General features: G+C 38.8%; 1 protein-coding gene across 9 annotated transcripts in view; it reads right to left on the minus strand.

Annotated features, from left to right (window-relative positions):
• HERC2 (HECT and RLD domain containing E3 ubiquitin protein ligase 2) overlaps window positions 1-21,703 on the minus strand; it is a 230,830-nt gene that overhangs the window by 93,470 nt on the left and 115,657 nt on the right. For all 9 annotated transcript variants that reach the window (XM_089916960.1, XM_089916956.1, XM_089916954.1 and 6 more), the window contains 11 exons: window positions 20,345-20,487; window positions 16,498-16,765; window positions 16,216-16,352; window positions 15,661-15,759; window positions 13,988-14,156; window positions 13,759-13,884; window positions 11,936-12,044; window positions 11,679-11,818; window positions 5,660-5,850; window positions 4,838-4,943; window positions 4,658-4,749 (listed from right to left, as the gene is read on the minus strand). In XM_089916960.1, coding sequence (XP_089773086.1) covers window positions 4,658-4,749; window positions 4,838-4,943; window positions 5,660-5,850; window positions 11,679-11,818; window positions 11,936-12,044; window positions 13,759-13,884; window positions 13,988-14,156; window positions 15,661-15,759; window positions 16,216-16,352; window positions 16,498-16,765; window positions 20,345-20,487 — 1,580 coding nt within the window. The remainder of the gene's footprint in view (window positions 1-4,657; window positions 4,750-4,837; window positions 4,944-5,659; window positions 5,851-11,678; window positions 11,819-11,935; window positions 12,045-13,758; window positions 13,885-13,987; window positions 14,157-15,660; window positions 15,760-16,215; window positions 16,353-16,497; window positions 16,766-20,344; window positions 20,488-21,703) is intronic.

The raw sequence follows: 21,703 nt of genomic DNA on the forward strand, positions 1-21,703 counted from the left end.
GAAAGAAGAATAAAAAAAACCCAAAGTTAGCAGAAGGAAAGAAACCATAAAAATCAGATCAGAAAAAAATGAAAAAGAAATGAAGGAAACGATAGCAAAGGTCAATAAAACTAAAAGCTGGTTCTTTGAGAGGATAAACAACATTGATAAACCATTAGCCAGACTCATCAAGAAAAGAAGGGAGAAGACTCAAATCAATAGAATGAGAAATGAAAAAGTAGAACTAACAACTGACACTGCAGAAATACAAAAGATCATGAGAGATTACTACAAGCAACTCTATGCCAATAAAATGGACAACCTGGAAGAAATGGACAAATTCTTTGAAATGCACAACCTGCCGAGACTGAATCAGGAAGAAATAGAAAATATAAACAGACCAATCACAAGCACTGAAATTGTAACTGTGATTAAAAATCTTCTAACAAAAAAAAGCCCAGGACCAGATGGCTTCACAGGCGAATTCTACCAAACAATTAGAGAAGAGCTAACACCTATCCTTCTCAAACCCTTCCAAAATACAGCAGTGGAGTAACACTCCGAAACTCATTCTACAAGGCCACCATCACCTTGATATCAAAACCAGACAAGGATGTCACAACGAAAGAAAACTACAGGCCAGTATCACTGATGAACATAGATGCAAAAATCCTCAACAAAATACTAGCAAACAGAATCCAACAGCACATTAAAAGGATCATACACCATGATCAAGGGGGTTTTATTCCAGGAGTGCAAGGATTCTTCAATATATGCAAATCAATCAACATGATACACCATATTAATAAATTGAAGGTGAAAAACCATAGGATCATCTCAATAGATGCAGAGAAAGCTTTCGACAAAATTCAACACCCGTTTATGATAAAAATCCTGCAGAAAGTAGGCACAGGGGGAACTTTCCTCAACATAATAAAGGCCATATATGACAAACCCACAGCCAACATCATCCAAAATGGTGAAAAACTGAAAGCATTTCCACTAAGATCAGGAACAAGACAAGGTTGCCCACTCTCACCACTCTTATTCAACAGAGTTTTGGAAGTTTTAGCCTCAGCAATCAGAGAAGAAAAGGAAATAAAATGAATCCAAATCAGAAAAGAAGAAGTAAAGCTGTCACTGTTAGCAGATGACATGATACAATACATAGAGAATCCTAAAGATGCTACCAGAAAACTACTAGAGCTAATCAATGAATTTGGTAAAGTAGCAGGATACAAAATTAATGCACAGAAATGTCTTGCATTCTTATACACTAATGATGAAAAATGTGAAAGTGAAATCAAGAAAACACTCCCATTTACCATTGCAACAAAAGGAATAAAATATCTAGGAATAAACCTACCTAAGGAGACAAAAGACCTGTATGCAGAAAAGTATAAGACACTGATGAAAGAAATTAAAGATGATACAAATAGATGGAGAGATATGCCATGTTCTTGGATTGGAAGAATCAACATTGTGAAAATGACTCTACTACCCAAAGCAATCTACAGATTCAATGCAATCCATATCAAACTACCACTGGCATTTTTCACAGAACTAGAACAAAAAATTTCACAATTTGTATGGAAACACAAAAGACCCCGAACAGCCAAAGCAATCTTAAGAATGAAAAACAGAGCTGGAGGAATCTGGCTCCCTGACTTCAGACTATACTACAAAGCTACAGTAATCAAGACAGTATGGTACTGGCACAAAAACAGAAAGATAGATCAATGGAACAGGATAGAAAGCCCAGAGATAAACCCATGCACATATGGTCACCTTATCTTTGATAAAGGAGGCAGGAATATACAGTGGAGAAAGGACAGCCTCTTCAATAAGTGGTGCTAGGAAAACTGGATAGGTGCATGTAAAAGTATGAGATTATATCACTCCCTAATACCATACACAAAAATAAACTCAAAATGGATTAAAGACCTAAATGTAAGGCCAGAAACTATCAAACTCTTAGAGGAAAACATCGCAGAACACTCTATGACATAAATCACAGCAAGATCCTTTTTGACCCACCTCCTAGAGAAACAAAAATAAACAAATGGGACCTAATGAAACATCAAAGCTTTTGCACAGCAAAGGAAACCATAAACAAGACCAAAAGACAACCCTCAAAATGGGAGAAAATATTTGCAAATGAAGCAACTGACAAAGGATTAATCTCCAAAATTTATAAGCAGCTCATGCAGCTCAATAACAAAAAAACAAAAACCCAATCCAAAAATGGGCAGAAGACCTAAGTAGACATTTCTCCAAAGAAGATATACAGACTGCCAACAAACACATGAAAGAACCCTCAACATCATTAATCATTAGAGAAATGCAAATCCAAACTACAATGAGACATCATCTCACACCAGTCAGAATGGCCATCATCAAAGTATCTAGAAACAATAAATGCTGGAGAGGGTGTGGAGAAAAGGGAACACTCTTGCACTGCTGGTGGCAATGGGAATTCGTACAGCCACTATGGAGAACAGTATGGAGGTTCCTTAAAAAACTACAAATAGAACTGCCATATGACCCAGCAATCCCACTACTGCGCATATATCCTGAGAAAACCGTAATTCAAAAAGAGTCATGTACCTAAATGTTCATTGCAGCTCTATTTACAATAGCCCAGAGATGGAAACAACCTAAGTGTCCATCATCGGATGAATGGATAAAGAAGATGCGGCACAGATATAGAATGGAATATTACTCAGCCATAAAAGGAAACGAAATTGAGCTATTTGTAATGAGGTGGATGGACCTAGAGTCTGTCATACAGAGTGAAGTAAGTCAGAAAAAAAAGACAAATTCCGTATGCTAACACATATATATGGAATTTAAGGAAAAGAAAAACTGTCACGAAGAACCTAGGTGTAAGACAGGAATAAAGACACAGACCTACTAGAGAATGGACTTGAGGATATGAGGAGGGGGAAGGGTAAGCTGTTACAAAGAGAGAGAGTAGCATGGACATATATACACTACCAAACGTAAAACAGATAGCTAGTGGGAAGCAGCCGCACAGCACAGGGAGATCAGCTCAGTGCTTTGTGACCACCTAGAGGGGTGCGATAGGGAGGGTGGGAGGGAGCAAGACGCAAGAGGGAAGAGATATAGGAACATATGTATATGTATAACTGATTCACTATGTTATAAAGCAGAAACTAACACACCATTGTAAAGCAATTATACTTCAATAAAGATGTAAAAAAATAAATAAAAGGTTGGGGAACCCTAAAAAAAAAAAAAGTATATGAATATACCTTTGCTATAAATGTGGACTCCACTATCTACTGCGTGTGTGTGTGTGAGTGTGCGCACGCTTTGCGGGGGCGGAAAAAAGAAAAAAAAGAAAGATACTGTACTACTGTAGTCTACACAGTAAAGTATACAAAAGCATAACCACTTGTAGAGGATGCACACATGTGACAATGTACGCCAGACGTGAACTAACTTACATGACTGGACATGTGAACACACGTTCTCATCTTCGAAAGTTCGCATCTTGAAGGTTCGTATGTAGGGGACTTACTGTACTCATAAAACTATAAGACGCTAATGAAGGAAACAGAAGAGGACACAAACAGATGGAAATATACACCATGTTCTTAGATTGGAAGAATCAATATTGTGAAAATGACTATACTACCCCAGGCAATCTACAGTATCAATGCAATCCCTATCAAATTACCAATGGCATTTTTCACAGAACTAGAACAAAAAAATTTTTTAATTTGTATGTAGACACAGAAGACCCGAAAGCCAAAGCAATCTTGAGAAAGAAAAACAGAGCTGGAGGAATCAGGATCCCTGACTTCAGACTATACTAGAAAGCTACAGTCATCAAAACCAGTATGGTACTGGCACAAAAACAGAAATATAGATCAATGGAACAGGACAGAAAGCCCAGAAATAAACCTACGCACATATGGTCACCTTACTTTGACAAAGGAGGCAAGAATAGACAATAGAGAAAAGACAGCCTCTTCAGTAAGTGGTGCTGGGAAAACTGGACAGCTACATGTAAAAGCATGAAATTAGAACACTTCCTAACACCATACACAAAAATAAACTCAAAATGGATTAAAGACCTAAATGTAAGGCTGGATTATTATAAAACTCTTAGAGGAAAACATAGGCAGAACACTCTGTGATATAAATCACAGGAAGATCCTTTTTGACCCACTTCCTAGAGTAATGGAAATAAAAATAAACAAATGGAACCTAATTAAACTCAAAAGTCTTTGCACAGCAAAGGAAACCATAAAGAAAACAAAAAGGCAACACTCAGAATGGGAGAAAATATTTGCAAATGATGCAATTGTTAAGGGATTAATCTCCACAATCTACAAACAACTCATGAAGTTCAGTATCAAAAAAACAAAAAACCCAATCAAAAAATGGGCAGGAGGCCATTTCTCCAAAAGAAGACATACAGATGCTCAACAGGCACATGAAAAAGTGCTCAATATCACTAATTATTAGACAAATGCAAATCAAAAGTACAATGAGGTATCACCTCATACCAGTCAGAACGGCCAACATTAAAAAGTCTACAAATAATAATGCTGGAGAGGGTGTGGAGAAAAGCGAACCCTCCTGCACTGTTGGTGGGAATGTAAATTGGTGCGGCCACTATGGAGAACAGTATGGAGACTCTACTTACCTCTGTGGAGTCATTCAGAAGGGACACTGTGGTGTCAGTGGGGTTAATGTTGATTGTCTTTAATTCAATTAGGTTATTTAGGGAATTTCCACCTAGGAAGAAAAATGGGGTAAAGGAATCAGACAAAGGAGTTTTTATTATATGATAGAAGATATATTTTGAGTAAAGTAATTCAAGTACCTGACACGACAACCAGGGAAGGCATGTAACTACTGTCAGCAGGATCCACTATCATTTTTAATCTATGAACAAGAACATCTGGGAAAATCTCCAAACGAATCCAATGCTTTAAAAAAAAAAAAAAAAAAAGCCTTCTTAGTAAAATTCAGCTATATTTTAGCTGGAAAGTATCACTAAAGCTTGACTCTCAATGAGATTTTTTAAATATATAATTTCACATGAGAGACAGAATTTGCCTTTAAGCTGGCAGAAACAAGAGCATTACTTGTTTATTAGAAGAATGTCTCCCTCTAAGCCCCAGAAATCATGTGTTTATAGACTCCTGACTTAGGGTGGTCCCTTAATACCCATCAAAGAGTAGGTTATAGAAAACACTAGAGTCAAAGTGGAGGGAAAGCACCTTTCTCCAAGTCTAACTTGCATGTCTAGATGAGGCACACCCATATGTAAGTGTGATTAAAACAGCATTCCAAAGATAAACACACATTTGTTAGGATATATTAGAAGAACTTCTAACCAGAAGCAGAATCTGAACTCATACATCTTATGTGGGGGAATAAAACAAAACAAAACAAACCCTATTACACCCTCTATCAGTTATATAAAATCTATTACCTATATTGTTTAAAAATCTCTGACAATGAAAGCTGGATGGCATATTACTCTGAAACTTTAAAGTAATTATGAACTAAAATACAAAATGAGTACTGAGAGGTGCCATCACAGTATAACTTAGTAGGTTTTTCAAAGTTCGTGTTGAAGCTCTAAAAGGTTAAGCCATCTAAATGAAGTGTTTCTGGAAGTGTCCCCATGGCACACTACCTTTCCTTGTGAGCCCGAGGACTGCCAGCAGGGCTCGCTGCCGTCAATGAGACGGGAAGCCTGGTTCACAGAGGATGACACGTTTAGGCTCTTCACCATCCGTGCCCAGCTGTCCAGCAGCATTCCTGGCTGACTGTTGTGAGAGCGCTTCAGCTGTTTTCCAGAACGGCCACAAAATATTGCAGACTGTCCTATTTAATGGCGGTCAAACAGTGTTAATACTTGTGGGACAGAACCTTCACAACCAAGAAATAGATATTACATAGTGTTGAGCTCCTTACTTCAAGAAAATAGTAAGTTTCCAAATTAAAAGGAGCTAATAAATACCTAAAATGGCTGCAAAAAACCTATTCAAGGTATTTAACCCCAATTTATGAGATAAAGTTCATATAATGCTATGATTTATTCCACTTGACTCTCTCAAGTAACAACAGAGTGATACATTTCCAGATAGAACGATACATATAAGCAGCTGGGGGGCAAGTTCAGTAACTGTGCTTACAGAAAACATTCTTATCAAAAAACCTTTCATAAATGCAACAAAAACAAATTTGTGAAGTTTCTACCTCCATTAATGGTAAATCTGGAAATTCATCTAGCTCTCCCATTGAGGACAACTAGAGGCAGACAAAACATTTAAAGATGAATAAATCTTGAAAGTATCAGAGTTAACAAGGTGATACAGAATTATGGGACCAAAATCAGAGAAAGGCTGAGATGAAAGGTGTCAAGATGAGTGCCCCATGGATCAGAGGCTGCTTTTCCCCAGTGTATTTATCAGTTTCTAAGGAGAACCTTAAAGAGGACACATGGCACTTCTGATGGCTTCCTAGGGTGAGGGGGCCAGGAACCGGAGTCCAGAGCTCACCAGGAAAGAAAGGGATGGCCACAGAAAAACTCACACTTTGGGCTGGGATCCCAACAGGAAGAACCCCTAGAGGAAGGGTGAACTCTACAGGGTTGACTGTTTGTGTTCAGATTGCAGCTCTGCATTAAATCACCTCAATCAATGAAACTGGACTGAAGTGAGCTCACATAGTTACTTACCCCAATTACCTAGAAGAACAACCCTCTCCCCCCAATCCCTGGAGAAAGATAATATCTTAGGCCTCAAACTGACTCAAGAAATAATTTTTTAAACATAATGTCCAGTACATGATGGAATGTGAGACAAGAAAACATGACTAAAAGCTATGAGAATGACAGACAATAGAAAGAGACCCAAAGAGGCTCCAGATATTAGAGTTATAAGATACAAATTTTATAATAACTATACTTACTATGTTTGAAAAGACACTGAATATCTCAGCAGAGAATTGGAAACTATTTTTAAAAAAAGAAAGAAAAACTAGAACTGTTAAATACAGTAATTAAAATTTAAAATTCAATGAATAGGTTTACCAGCAGACTAGACTCAGGTGAAAACAGAATTAGTAAAAAAATATCTAGAATGAAAAACTGAAGAGCAAAAGTTTAGAAAACATAAACGAGAAGGTGAAAGACTTAGAAGACAGAGATAAGAGTAACAGGTGAAAGAGGAGCCCCAAAAAAGAAGGAAAAGAAAATAGGGCATCGATAATACTGGAAGAAATATTGACTGATGGAAAACTTCCCAAGACCAACAAAAGATATCAAGGCACAAATTTTAAAAGCCCTACTCTGAAAGTTGGAAGAGAAGATCTTAAATGTTTTTACTACACACACAAAAAAGGGTAATTATGTGAGGTGATGGACGTGTTAACTACCAACCTTACTGTGGTAATCATTTTGCAATATACATGTACCAAATCATCACACTGAACACTTTAAACTTACACAATGTCATATGTCAATTAAAGCTCAAAAAAGCTGGAAAATTAATTAATTATAAGCTCTACTAACTACAAGAAAGATAAATACAAAGAAACACATATGTACACACATGTAAAATTTGTGTAAGGTAGAAATAAGAGTACCTCAAAAGCAGGCTAAGGGGAAATACAAAGACTGAATAGCTTTAATGGAACAGTAACTACACTTGCAGCTGACTTCAGCAGAAAAAATATAAACCAAATTACAATGGAACAGTATTTTTAAAGTGCTAAAAGTCCCAGCAAAAATATTTTTCAAAAATAAAGGAGAAATAAAGACACACAAAAAGAGAATTCATAACCACACAGATGCATTAAAGAAAATATTAAGGGCCATTCTTTAGGCAGGAGAAAGATGATGATGGATGAAAAGTGAAACACACAAAAAGGAATAGAAAAAAACTACAATATTAAGTATGTGAAAAAAATCTTGACAAATATTACAGAAAATGACAATCATATGCCTTGTATTGTTTAAAATTTACATGTGTAAAGTTTTTAAACACAATAATAAAAACATGGTAATTTAAATCAGAATGAGGGTTAATGAAGTTAAAGGGATCTCAGGTCATTGCATTGCTTAGGAGAAGGGTAAAAGTACTAAATAATATTAGATTTTATAAGTCAAAAAAGGATGTCACTATATCTTGAGTAACTACTAATACCAAAAATGCATATAACATACACTACTCATATAGTATATGAATACACACTAAACGAACGTGTAACTTCTAAGCCAAGTGTGTGTGTTGGGGAGGCGGTGGTTGGCTAACTAATAAAGAACGTATCAGTCCAAAGGAAGATGGAATGGAGAAAAAATGGAACAGAAAACAGGCAGAACAACAACAACAAAAAACACTAAGAAGTTGATCAATTAAAAAAATATATTTCAGTAACTGCCTTAACTGTAAATAAATACCTAAACGATCCAAATAAGAGACAAAGATCATCACATTGGAATTTTTTTAAAAAACAGAACTATCTACAACCTCCACTAATCACAAGATTACTGAAATATTGAGGGTAAAAGGCTAGAAAAAGATACACTAAGCAAACACTAACTTCACCATAAAACTGCAGGAGACATTCTTTCAGGCATGCATAAAACATGTGTAAAATCCCATTATATGCTGAGTCTTATGATCATACAGAAGTTGCCCCCAAAATGTCAAAGATCAGGCAGGATACACAATCTGAATGCAATGCAGAAACCAATAAATAGATAGAGGTAGAAAATGCTGACATGTTTGAAAATTTAAATATCAATGAATATAAGAAAATAATTCCAATTCAATTTTAAAAATACTTTTAAATGAATGATGATGAGATATTACTACATATCAGCATTACAGGATACTGCTTAAGCCATGCTTAAAGATAAATATAAAATTTTAAGTTCATATATTAGAAAATATGAATGTGAGAAATTAATGAACTAAGCATTTGGGGCGGGGGTGGGGTGCAGAATCAACGTAAACCTAAATTCCATAGGAAAAAGAAATGAAAAAAATATGAGAGACAGCAATTCAAAGCCAAAAGTTGGTTCTTTGAAAAAACTAATAAAATTGATAAACCCATGGCAGGCTGATCAAAAACAAAACAAAGTATTCAAAGTTAGCCTTGAAAAGGAGATTGCTCTGCAGATTCTACAGATCTCCTTAATAAAGATAAGAGAATATTACAAATTAGGACTAGAAAGGAACTTCCTCAACATGATAAAGGCTATTTATGAAAAACCCACAGCTAACATTACATTCAGTGCTTAAAGACTGAAAGCTTCCCCACTAAGTCCAGGAACAAGACAAGGATGCCTACCCTTGCCACTTCTCTTCAATGTAGTACTGGAAGATCTAGCTGAAGAAATAAGACAGGAAAAAGAAATATAAGGTATCCAAATTGGAAAGGAAGAAGTAAAACTATCCCAGTTCACAGACAACATGCTCTTAAACACAGACAACATGATCTTACATGCAGAAAACCCTAAAGACGCCACCAAAAAACCCCATCAGAGCTAATAAATAAATTCAGCAAAGTTGCTGGAAATAAATTCAACACACAAAGTGTGTTGAAAATATGCACTGTAGGTGTGTAGTGTATATTTCTATACACTAGCAACAGATATTCCAAGAAGGAAATTTTTAAAAATAATTTAATTTAATATAGCATGAAAAATAAACCCTTAGGAATAAATTTAACCAAGAACCCATAAGACTTATACACTAATCACAAAACACTGCTGAACGAAATTAAAGAAGACCTAAGTAAATGGAAAGACAACTGACAATTCTGTCCAAAGTGATACACAGAGTCAATGCAATTCCTATCAAAATATTGTTTTTTGCAGATGCAGAAAACTCCATCCCAAAATTCATATTGACTTCCAAGGGACACCAAATAGTCAAAACAATCTTGAAAAAGAACAAAGTTGGAGGACTCACATTTCCCAATTTCAAAACTTACTACAAAAGCTATCATAATCACTGTGTATGGTGTGGTACTGATGTAAGGATAGGCAAATAGACCAATGGAATAGAATCGAGAGCCCAGAAAAAAAACTCTCACATCTATGGTCAACTGATTTTCAAAAAGGGTGCCAAGACCATTCAGTGGTGAAAGGACAGTCTTTTCAACAAATAGTGTTGGGAAAATTGGATACACGTGTAAAAGAATGAAATTATACATTATACCATGCATAGAAATTAACTCAAAGTAGTTCAAAGACCTAAAGTTAAAACTATAAACCTCTTATAAACATAGGGGCTGACCTTCACAACTTTGGATTTAAGCAATGATTTCTTAAGTTGACCCAGAAGTAAGTATGACACCAAATGCACAGGCAACAAAAGAAACAATAAATTAAATTTCATTAAAATTTAAAACTGCATCACAGAATCCTATCAAGAGAGTGAAAACACCACCCACAGAATAGGATATTTGCAAATCACATATCTGATTTAATGTCCACAATATATAAAGAACTCCTACAACTCAATATCAAAAGTTTTAAAATTGAATTGACATGCCCTCCCCCAAAAGACATACAAATGGCAAAAAGCACATGATAAGTGGCTCAATGTCATTTGTCATTAGGGAAACTCAAATCAAAATCACAAGATACTATTTTGCACCCATTAGGATGGCTATAATTTTAAAAAAAGAAGAAGAAGAAAATAACAAATGTTGGTATGGATGTGGAAAAACTGAAACAGCAAAAACATTGCTGATAGTAATGTAAGATGGTGCAGCCAGTATGGAAAACATTTTGGTGGTTCTTCAAAAAGTTAAAAGAACTACCTAATGACCCTGCAATTCTACTCCTAGTTTTAAAAACTGGGACTCAAACAGATTTGTACATCAATGTTCACAGCAACATTATTCACAACAGCTGAAAGGTACAAATAACCCAAATGTCCATTAAGAGAGAACTGGATAAGCAAAATGTGGTAGATACATACAATGGACTATTACTCAGCCATGAAATGAAGTTCTGACACATGCTACAACATGGATGAACCTTGGAAACCTAATGCAAGGTGAAAGAAGTCAGGCACACAAAAACACAAATTTTGTATGGTTCCACTTATGCATGAGGTACCTAGAGTTGTCAAATTCATAGAGATGAAAAATGGATTAGAGGTTGCCAGGGGTTGGGGGAGGGAAGAATGGGGATTATTGCTTACTGGGTACACTCTTATTTTGGAATGGTGAAGAAGTCTCAGAAATAGATAGTGGTGACAGTGTGCAATATTCCCTTAATCGTACACTTAAGAGTGATTAAAATGGCAAATTTTATGTTGTATATATTCTACCATAATAAAAAAAGATATACTAAAAGATATACAAATAAAAAGACTCACTCTCCATCTCTCCAATTCCACATCCCATCCAACGAAACATTTACTAGTTTCTTGAGATTCTTTTACTGTTCTTTATGGAAATACAAGCAAACAATCCCTGTTATTCTAGTTCCAGTGACCACTCATTGCTTGAAGAAAAAACAGCAATTCATCAAGTGGGTAGGACCATCTTCCCTGTTTTGCTGTGCACACAGTACAGTGCTCACCATATGAATATGAACTTTAAAGAGCAAAGTTAAGTACATTTGTTTCCACAGTAATTATCTCATTAATAACAGTTTGATGAAAGAGAACATAACCAGTCTACTATACCTGGTTCATTTATTCTGCCAAATGTATGCCTGGTGTTGTGTTTTCTGGTTTTGAAACAAGTTTCACAAAAATCGAAGTCATCACAGTTTCTGCATTTGAATCTAGATCCATTGATGGGAAACATCTGACAGCCATCACACCTGTTTTTAAAATAGCCATTGAGTTGAAAAGAAAAAGCTGAGGTCATTTATTAAATTTAATTCCAAAGAAAACCATCCTTCCCAAACAAATCTAGCAATATAAAAATAAAAACTCACGTAACGCCAGGATGAATACTAGGTACCAACTCCATTTCTGATAACAGCCCAGTCCAGTGAGACTGCTGAGGAAAGTCGACAATAACATCTTTTCCATTGGCACTGAAAGCTAGGACAGAACAGAAATTGTCTGGAACATCTTTGTCACCAATAAAAACCTAAAATTAAAATTAAATCTATAGGGCTTCCCTGGTGGCGCAGTGGTTGAGAGTCTGCCTGCCGATGCAGGGGACACGGGTTTGTGCCCCGGTCCAGGAAGATCCCACATGCCGCAGAGCGGCTGGGCCCGTGAGCCATGGCTGCTGAGCCTGCACGTCCGGAGCCTGTGCTCCACAACGGGAGAGGCCACAACAGTGAGAGGCCCGGGTACCGCAAAAAAAAAAATAAATAAATTAAATCTATAATCTAGCTATGGGATATTATATTATAGTTATTTCTGTTTACAAAGAGTACTTCTCTTTTAGAGAGACATACTAAGATACTTATGGATGAACTAACACATGATGTCAATCAGGGATTAGCTTCAAAATAATGGAGGGAGGGGATCATGGATGAACAACTTTGGCCAGGAGTTTGTCAACTGTTGAAGCCAGGTGATGGGTACACAGAAGCTCAGTATACTATATTCTCTACTTTTGTATATGTTTGAAATTTTCCGCGATAAGAAGGTTTGTTTAATTACGCCAAGCAAAAACTCCATTCAGTTATCTTAGGGACTAAAAATTACATTAATAACGTTAAGACATCTATTGCCCTTTGGTGAAAGCTACTCCAAATGTTAACTTCTAAACCAAGTTACTATTTAAATTTATCTTTGTTTTGATTTGTAAAACTTTGAAGAATCTCTTAAGTAAAGAAAACTGTTAAAGTAAAATGTTAAATAAGCTATTTGTTCTTATGTAACCTAAGAAATACTAACACTCCTGCACCACCATTGCAGCCACTTCTAATCTAAGCTGTTTGACAGTAAGAGTTTTCTCCAAGACTGAAACAAGAAAAAACAAAGAAAAATGGCACTGAAGGAGTTTAAAGATAAAATAAAACCACGCATACACCTGGATCATTTCTCATGCAATTGTTAAAATGGACATAGTATACCTTTTAAATTATGCCATGTGTTTGATTTGAAATCTCAAGAATATCACATTAAATATAAGCTGAGGAGAATTTTGTGTTTCCAGTTGCTAACTCCTATCATTTGCACACATCCATTTAAATTTAGTCCTAAATTCTTACACAGCATTAAGAAAAGAGAGAAAAACACTGAGGAAGCTAGCTATTCGGCAGAAGGATTGACAGAACAAGTTTATAGAACCCCAACGTGAGACAAGGCCACCCTGAGACTGTAACAGATTGAGATAAAACCAGAACCACTCTTTAACATATCTGGTCACATTCAATCTAATCCAAACCACAAATCCATCCTGGCTGCTCTGCTTCCTTGCTCATCATAACCTCACTGTGAGTCCACTGTTCTTCCTCCTAAATAATCTTCACTAAGATTCTTAGAATTACCCCATTCCTTGAACCCCCTCCCCAAATACACAATGCAAACCCCATTAGTCTTTGTTACACCCACTTATGGAGACACCCCATTTTCCAGGGTATGCATCCTCCCAAGTTGCAGTGAGTTAATACATCTGACTCTGTCCAACAACAGGTGTACTCCTGGTCTACAGAGCACTGAAAAGCAAAACAACACTATTTATGTATCATAAGGCTTGCCTTCCACTTGTTTTTCTTGCCCTTGAATGAATAAATTAAAAGTTACATTAGTAGATAAAAACCTGGCACTTGGAGTTTTCTTGCCTGGGGAACATTACCTTTCACAACCCCCGCACTCTGATGAGTCACAGATCCCCACTTGTACTTCGGTGTGGTAACTGAGGCTTTGACGCGAACTTTATCACCAATCTTGATGTGAGAAGGGGAGCTTGGTGGAGGATAGCCTAGAGATTCCAATTAAAAAAATGAACTATAATTAGCATTCACTTCTGGGAACTCTGAATCTAACTAAGAAAGACAAAAGAACTTAATAAAGAATGTTCTCACCTATAAGTTCCACATGAATATACCTAACCCAGTAGGTGCCTCCTTTCTGCTGCCAGTCACACTGCACATTGAGGTCATGTAATCCATCTCTATCCAACTTGATAACTTTGCCCACATCTCCTTCACACACTTCTTCATATGTTCGACAGCATCTAACCATCATTCCCACCTAAAATTAAGTTAAAAATCCAGTCCAGTATATAGGTGAAATGATCAATTGTAAGTAGTATTACTCTAGTCCTAAGAAAAATTTCCTCTACCCCGCAGCATGCTCTCAAAATCATTTTACACTAAAAGGAACCAGGGCTCTTTAGAAAACTGCCTGGTTCGATGTCTGGGGCAGGAAACATACAAGATGAATTTGGACCAACTTGTGCCATCAAGCAAGGGAGCTATCAAAGATTAACAGGGTCCCTCAAAAGAACAACCTGACCAAAAGGAAAATGGCTGAAACACATCAAATCCATAACAGCCAATAAATTCATCATAATGATAATAAGCAAAATAAAGGTTCTTGGTCATCTTTTCAAGTACCAGGGCACCAATTCACCACTCTGAAAATTGATAACACAAGCAAACAAACAAAGAACAACCATTTATTCTGCCTTTTCTGTGTATACAAACTATATTATAGTTTATCAACCAGAGTTGATAAGAAAGTTTTCTTCAACGAACAGAACTCCAGCTAATAAATTTGGAAGGGATGACGAACTTAGAAAATCACTATTGTGGGACCCTTCTTGATGGGTCTAGATAATGACATCAATGGCTACTGAAGCACCAAGATGGACAATTAATAGAGAATGGATGGCGTAGACAACAAGTGATGCTGCACGTTGGTCCATACGATACATTCTTTCCTAAGATGCAGCCCGAGTCCACTCACCCTCCAGCCCTCACTTTGACTTTACAGGAGATGCAGAGGAGAGGGAGGAAGATGAGGGCCAACGTAATTTTAGCCACAAATAAATGGCATGAAAAGGGAAAAAAGAGGGACAAACTGTTCCAGGGTAAAAAGACACATCACCCAAATGTAAGATGCGTGATCTTATTCGTATCCAACTCTTTCAAAATGACTATAACAAGCCATTTTCGGGAAAATCTGAGCAAGCATTAGATATAAAATGATAGTAAGGAATTATTGTTTATTCTGTTAGGCAATGCAAGGTAACAGTAATGTCGTTATGTTAAAAATAAAATCCTCTATCTATTAGGGATACATACTGTTGACATATTTATAGGAGAAATGAGATGATTTTTGGGATTTTCCCAGAAGTATACTAACTAGAACAAAAGAGTTAAAACAGGAAAAGAAAGGATTTAAGGTTAAAAAGGACTACATAAAGAGCACAACTAAATGTTTAAAATTAGATGGCAATGAGAATAATATTTTTTTTAAAAGAAAGCAAAAACAGATTGTAAAAGTGTCCAAAATGGGGGTAATCGAGAAGCACAGGGCTGTGTGCCACATCACTGTGGACAAGCCACCTCTTGCTCTCTGCCTCTGGTCCCCCCCACCTCCCCTTGCTCATCTTCTGCTCCTCCGTCCTCTGCTCCAGCCACAGCGGCCTCCCCTGCTGGGTGCTGCACCCTCCCTCTCCAACTTTCTGAGATGCTCAGACATTTGCTGAATGAAAACCTAAACAAAGTTCCAGCCTAAGACAATTACTCACCTGAATATTCTCTCTCACATACACAGCATAATCATCATTACTCAAGAAATCAGCTCGCTTTTTGTACGTCTGGCTCTCTGTTACAAAAGCACCAGTAGACTACAAAAGATAAATACATTTTTTTTAAATGGTGAACCGATAAACCTACTTAAAAAGAAAGTAGTTTGTGAAATCGATAATATTTAAAAAAGTATAAAATATTATTCTATGTTTTCACTATGAAATTCTTCATTTAAAAGAGACTAATAGCAACAGGATTGTAAGCAGGATAAATCTCAAAAGCTGAAAGTACAGAAAATTTCTGAGCCATATCCAAAGTAATCCCATAAAACAACTGGCTCAAAAGTCAACGTGTCACATAAATAATGATTTTTTATTAAGAGCTCCTCTAATGGCTACCCGACATCATTAGATGTTGGGACAAGGGTCTGTCTTAAAGCTAAAAGTAGTTAAGAGACAGAAAACCCAGGCAGCACTCCGTAGCTTTGCCTCATGCCCAGCAGTGGTGCAGAGGAATCCAGAGCTCAGGACGGATGGCACGAAGGGAGCACTGACCACAGCATAGGCCGTGGCATCCACATCCTCCACCACCTCCTCGTCTGAACACTCCTCAGACCCCGTGTCTGCATCCGAGAGATCCGTGACCTGCACGTCAGCATGGTCCAGCAGCCACCCAACCAAGGCTTCCACGCCTAGGAGCAAGCACACACAGCATAACCACAGTGAGGACCACAGCGCCTGCCTCCCGAGGGGCCTCTGACGTTAGTATTTCAAGGGAAGCCTACAAACAAATGCGTGGGCGCGTTAAGTCCAACACCCACAAGGAAAACCCAGTACCTGGCAAGCCAGCAGCATTCCCAGAGGCGCCAGTGAGTGACTTCAGTGCAAACTCTATGTTCCTTCTAGGAAATCCCATTTCCATGAGCTGAACCACAATAGGCAGAGCAGGACCAGGAGACTGCTTGTGCTTCTTCGGTCTAACTGGGCGAACATGCTGCACAGGGACAGGAGTCGTGGCCTCACTGGAGCTGCAGTCTTCAAACACAGGGCTCAACGGGTGAGTAGACTCCACAGCCAAACACTGACACACGGCCAACGCGGCAGCCTGGGCAAATGGGGTTTGTAAATCAGGGGACTAAGAAGTCTAGGGAAATGGAAAGTACAGACTACTACTATGAACTGCAGTACAAAACTATAGAAAGCCCTGGCTTACATGTGTATTTTTAAATGAATGGATAAAACATGTTTAAAAACAACAAAGACAACTTCCATAGTCGAATGCAGAGGAAAGATTCAATGGTCAAATAACTCCTGCTTCAGTACACACAGAGTCTACCTAGTAAATGAGCTAATTATCAATGTCCACTGAGGAAACTTCACAGTAGCCCTGAACGCTAAGCGAGCGAACACAGGTGAGAGGCCTGATGGGGCGGGAGAAAGGGACCCCCACCCTTCCACATGACAGGTCAGTGCCCACAGCCTCCCGCTTTCTTCCCTCTGCACACAGGTCAGAGATGGCACAGGACCCTCTCGTGTGTCACCAAATCAACTCCCAACTATTCAAAGGCAGAAAAGCCACTCTGGGGGTTAAACATGGTATAAAAAAAATGAGGGAAATAAAGAATACTGGGTAACAAATTGCAATGCATCAATGAATAATACATGCATCACTGTGGCCTGCAGCTGGGAACTGCCTGCCTCCAGACAGGGAGCCCTCTCCCTTGTCCACTTGCAGCTCTCTTTCCCTTCTCTTCAGTTGTTTTCACAGCACTGAGACTTGCTCTTTTTTTTTTAACTGAACACGTCGGAAGGCATTCGGAAGACACCCGTGGGCCTTCCAGTGCTTAGGAAGTGTCAAAAGCCTAGGGTTTTGCTGTGAAGTCCGAATAACTGGGAAGTGACAGGCTTCCTAAAAGCTTACAATTCAGAACCAGATCGAGCTAGGGATTCTGGTTCTGGTAATGGAGAGGGGACTGGACTAAGCCTCTGCCGTGATAATAATTATGAATTCTGGACAAAATATTTTTTAAAACTGTTTGAAGGGCCCGGAGAAAACAGGAACAGGTGCAACCTTGGCCACAGGGAAGACCACAGGCAAGCTGCTAACAGGGGCACTGTCACTGGACTGCGGCCTGCCAGAGCAAGTAGACGTGAGGGAGAACCACAAAATGCACATGCGGTCTACCCTCAAATCTTTGGCTGACGGCAAAACTAAGCGTGTGTGAGACTCAAGAACCCAGCCAAAAGAAACTGCTGGAAGGCCCAGCGCTAGGGAGACGGTGTGACATCCCAGTCCAACCAAGTTTCAGCACGTTGCTCAAGATGTAAAGGTCTCCACTGAAACCTCAAAGAGATTCTAAATCCCACAGAATTAAGAGACCAGGAACCAGGACTAAGGGCAAAACAAAAATAAATCATCACCAAAAAGTCGAGAACCAAGCCTCCTTAGACTGAGGAAAACTACCAGGTACTGAGCCATCTACAAAAATAAAATTCCACATTCTCCAGAGGAAGGTGACAGACCCAGAGCCCATACAACATAATATCCAAAACATCCAGAATACAATAAAATTTTTTTAGATATGTAAAGAAGCAGAATCGATAATCAGAAGAAAAACTGCCAATGGTAGCAGACCAGCAAGTGGCCTAGGCATTAGAATTAGCAAATAAGAAATTTAACATAACAATCAGAAATATGTTTTAAAATATACAGTAAAAGACATGTATAAAGGGTGAAGAGATGGGAACTGTCAAGAACGATAAAACTATAAAATATGAACAAAATGGAAATATGAGATCTGAAAATATAAAATAAAGGATTTCTTGGGTGGCTCACAGCAGATTAGACCCAATAAAGCAGCACACCCTGACCTTTAAAACAGTTCAGTACAGTTAACCAAGCCATTTAACCAAGAGACTTAAAAATAACAGAAACTCACTAATAATCTAGCAGACTACAGCAATAATCTTAGAAAAGAACAAAAGAGAGTGGGACAGGAAAAAATATCATAGTCAATAGTATCCAAATTTGGTGGGGGGAAAAAAAACATCAAGTCAGAGATACAAGTAACTTAAGCAAACCCCAAGGAGGATAAGGGGGAAAAACCACCTACACCATAAGCACCCTTAGTCAAATTGCAGAAAACAAAAGAAAAACAGAAAATATTAAATGCAGCCAGAGGAAATAAAAGACATTTCATACAGAACAATAAGAATGTCAGCTGAATTTCCATCAGAATCAATGGAGACAAAGCAATGGAAGCTCTCTCTCTGGTACAGTAGCCCTTCCCGGTTCTTAAAGGACAACTCTAGGTCTCCTTGTTTCCTCCGAGTCTTATCTTTCCCCATAACACTGGGCACCTCCCAGCATGGCTCTGGGGTGCATCTGCCCAACATCCTCTTCATTGCTCAGTGTCCTGTTTTTATCTGATAGGTGACTGGCAACACAGCCTTGCAGCAACTTTAACCTAATCTCCCATCTCAAGTTTTCAGACCTAAGGAGTAGCTGGCATTCAGGCCCACTTGGAGAAGGCCCGGCACCCTCCTCTCCAGCTGCCCCTGTGCCCAACATTTCCTGCCTTCTCCCTTTGCCCCCCACCAGCTTCCTAGCTCACTCTGGATCCTGGCTCCCCAAAGGGTCTTAGTCTCTGAAGATTTCTACTACGGTATTTTCTGCCTGCCAAATTGAGCACTCACGGTTTTGGTGTTTGTGTGCGTTTTTTAAAAATTATTTATTTTTGGCTGTGCTGGGTCTTCGCTGCTGCATGCGGGATTTCTCTACTTGCAGCAAGTGGGGGCTACTCTCAGTTGCGATACGTGGGCTTCTCATTGCAGTGGCTTCTCCTGTTGCGGAGCAAGGGCTCTAAGCACACAGGCTTCAGTAGCTGCAGCACGTGGGCTCAGTAGTTGCGGCTCACAGACTCTAGAGCGCAGGCTCAGTAGTTGTGGTGCCCGGGCTTAGTTGCTCCGCAGCATGTGGGATCTTCCCGGACCAGGGCTTGAACCCGTGTCCCCTGCATTGGCAGGCGAATTCTTAACCAGTGCGCCACCAGGGAAGCCCCCAAGGTTTTCGTTTTTTCTTTGATATTTTGTCCAGAATTTTTGATGTAGTACAAAGCAAGAAGTATTTTTTAAAATATCTAGTCCTCCACGTGGTGGGCCATGAAAGTTCCCATCATGCTTAGACCTGGTCAGATGTCAGTCTCTTCTATAGAAACATGCCCACAGCCCCACCCCTGAATATGCAGTGCAGTGCACATGCTCCAGAACAGGGTGTTGGTTGAGAGCCTGGCAGCAACAAGGTATGCTCAAGACAGGCTTTGGCGTGAGTGAAACAAATAAGCAAGCACCATATTCCTAGGTCTAATGGGGCTCTTTCAATAATAATATTTCCTGGAAAAAGATCCCTCCATGAATATTTGAACATTAACACCAAATGCTGAATCTAGTGAATTTTTACAAACAATTCACAGAAACTTTAAATAAGATTAAACTTTAACTCATTCATTCTCTAACTAGTATTGTAATATTCTATGACAAACATGGTTAAAACCTAGTCATAAGAATTACTTTGGCATATCATTTAAAATTCAGACTATATCCTTAAGAAAATACACATCTAGGAGAAGAAAGTTGTCCACAATCTAATGCACTGGATTAGAATTGCCAAGGCTACTGACTGTACCTCAAGCTCCTGTTTGTCAAATATGGCCTTCACTGGAGACGGCTGGGTGGCCGAGGCCAGTAACTGCTGCAAGAGGATCATTGGGGGCTGTGGCCCTTCAGGAGACATGTCCCCAAGGTCAGGGGATGAGGCTGCTCCATCATCTGAATTTAAAAACAAAATATGGATGACACTGTATTTCCAACAGCAAACATCTCCTTACTGCAAAAGATAGTGCATTGAGCATGTTAAACCAGGTATGATTTCTACCTCATCAAGCATCAGATAACCAAAATCTTCCAGGCTTTTTCCACTCCCTGCTTTTTGGCCTTGGTCCTTCTTTAGTTCATCTGTCTGTGTCTTTAGAGCCAACCAAAGCTACCTCCCAGATTCCTGCCCTTGGTCCAGTTCTTAACCCTCTCCATCTTGGTGCTCACTCAGTGCTCCAGAAACCCCTTCTATGAACACTCCAAGTCTGTATCTCTAGCCCTGGTTTTTGTTAACCCTTATTCAGACTATAAACTGACACCAATCCCAAATATGATGTGTGGTCAGGGTGATGTCTTTTGTTGTAATCTGAGCAGCTTCGGGTGAGGTGTCTGGCACTTATTGTTTGCCCTGGGACCACTGATAGCCAGGTTTGGTTACAATTTCAACTAATCCTCTAAGACCAGAGATTGTAAATCGTCTTGAAGTGCCAGAGAGTCAACAGTTTAGGCTTACCGACCACAGGGTCTGTCACAACTACTCAACTCTGCCACTGAAGTGTGAAAGCGGCCAGAGATGACATGTAAACAAGCAGGTGCGGCTATGTTCCCATAAAACTTTATAAAACGGGTGGCTGTGGTGGATTTTTTAAGCCCTGTTCTAGACAGCTCCATCTGGAGCCCTTGATCTGCCCCAAGTGTGGGAAGGTAATCCTGATTCACCGCTGCCATAGCTCCACATCGGGGTGACCACAGAACAGCCAATCCAATTCCCTGGGCTCTGCTTCCCGATCTTCTAATACAACTGTGGATTGTCTTCAGGGTCCCTAATGTCTAATACGGAATGAATCTGCACTTCCATTAGATTTACCTCCATGATGCCCTCTGAAGTCTAGGAAACAAAACGTAACACCCCACACTCCACTGGGCTTTTCTAATTTTTGTCAACAGTCCTCCTCCCTATCCTCCCTATAACTCAAGCTTGAAACATCAGCCATCTTTGACTTTTCGCTAGTTTTCCAAAAAGATATCATCTAAAAGACTACACCATCACAGTGTCTACTGATTCCTTCTTTCCATTTTTTATGCCTTCCCCTGGAAGACACCTTATCACCTGACATAATTGCCCCCATATCCATGATCTCCTGTTTCAAATACTCCTATAACTCACTAG

The sequence above is a fragment of the Delphinapterus leucas genome, chromosome 8 (assembly GCF_059928025.1).
Source record: "Delphinapterus leucas isolate spDelLeu-1000000601 "Yukka" chromosome 8, BTC_Dleu_Yukka2, whole genome shotgun sequence".
Lineage (NCBI taxonomy): Eukaryota > Metazoa > Chordata > Mammalia > Artiodactyla > Monodontidae > Delphinapterus > Delphinapterus leucas.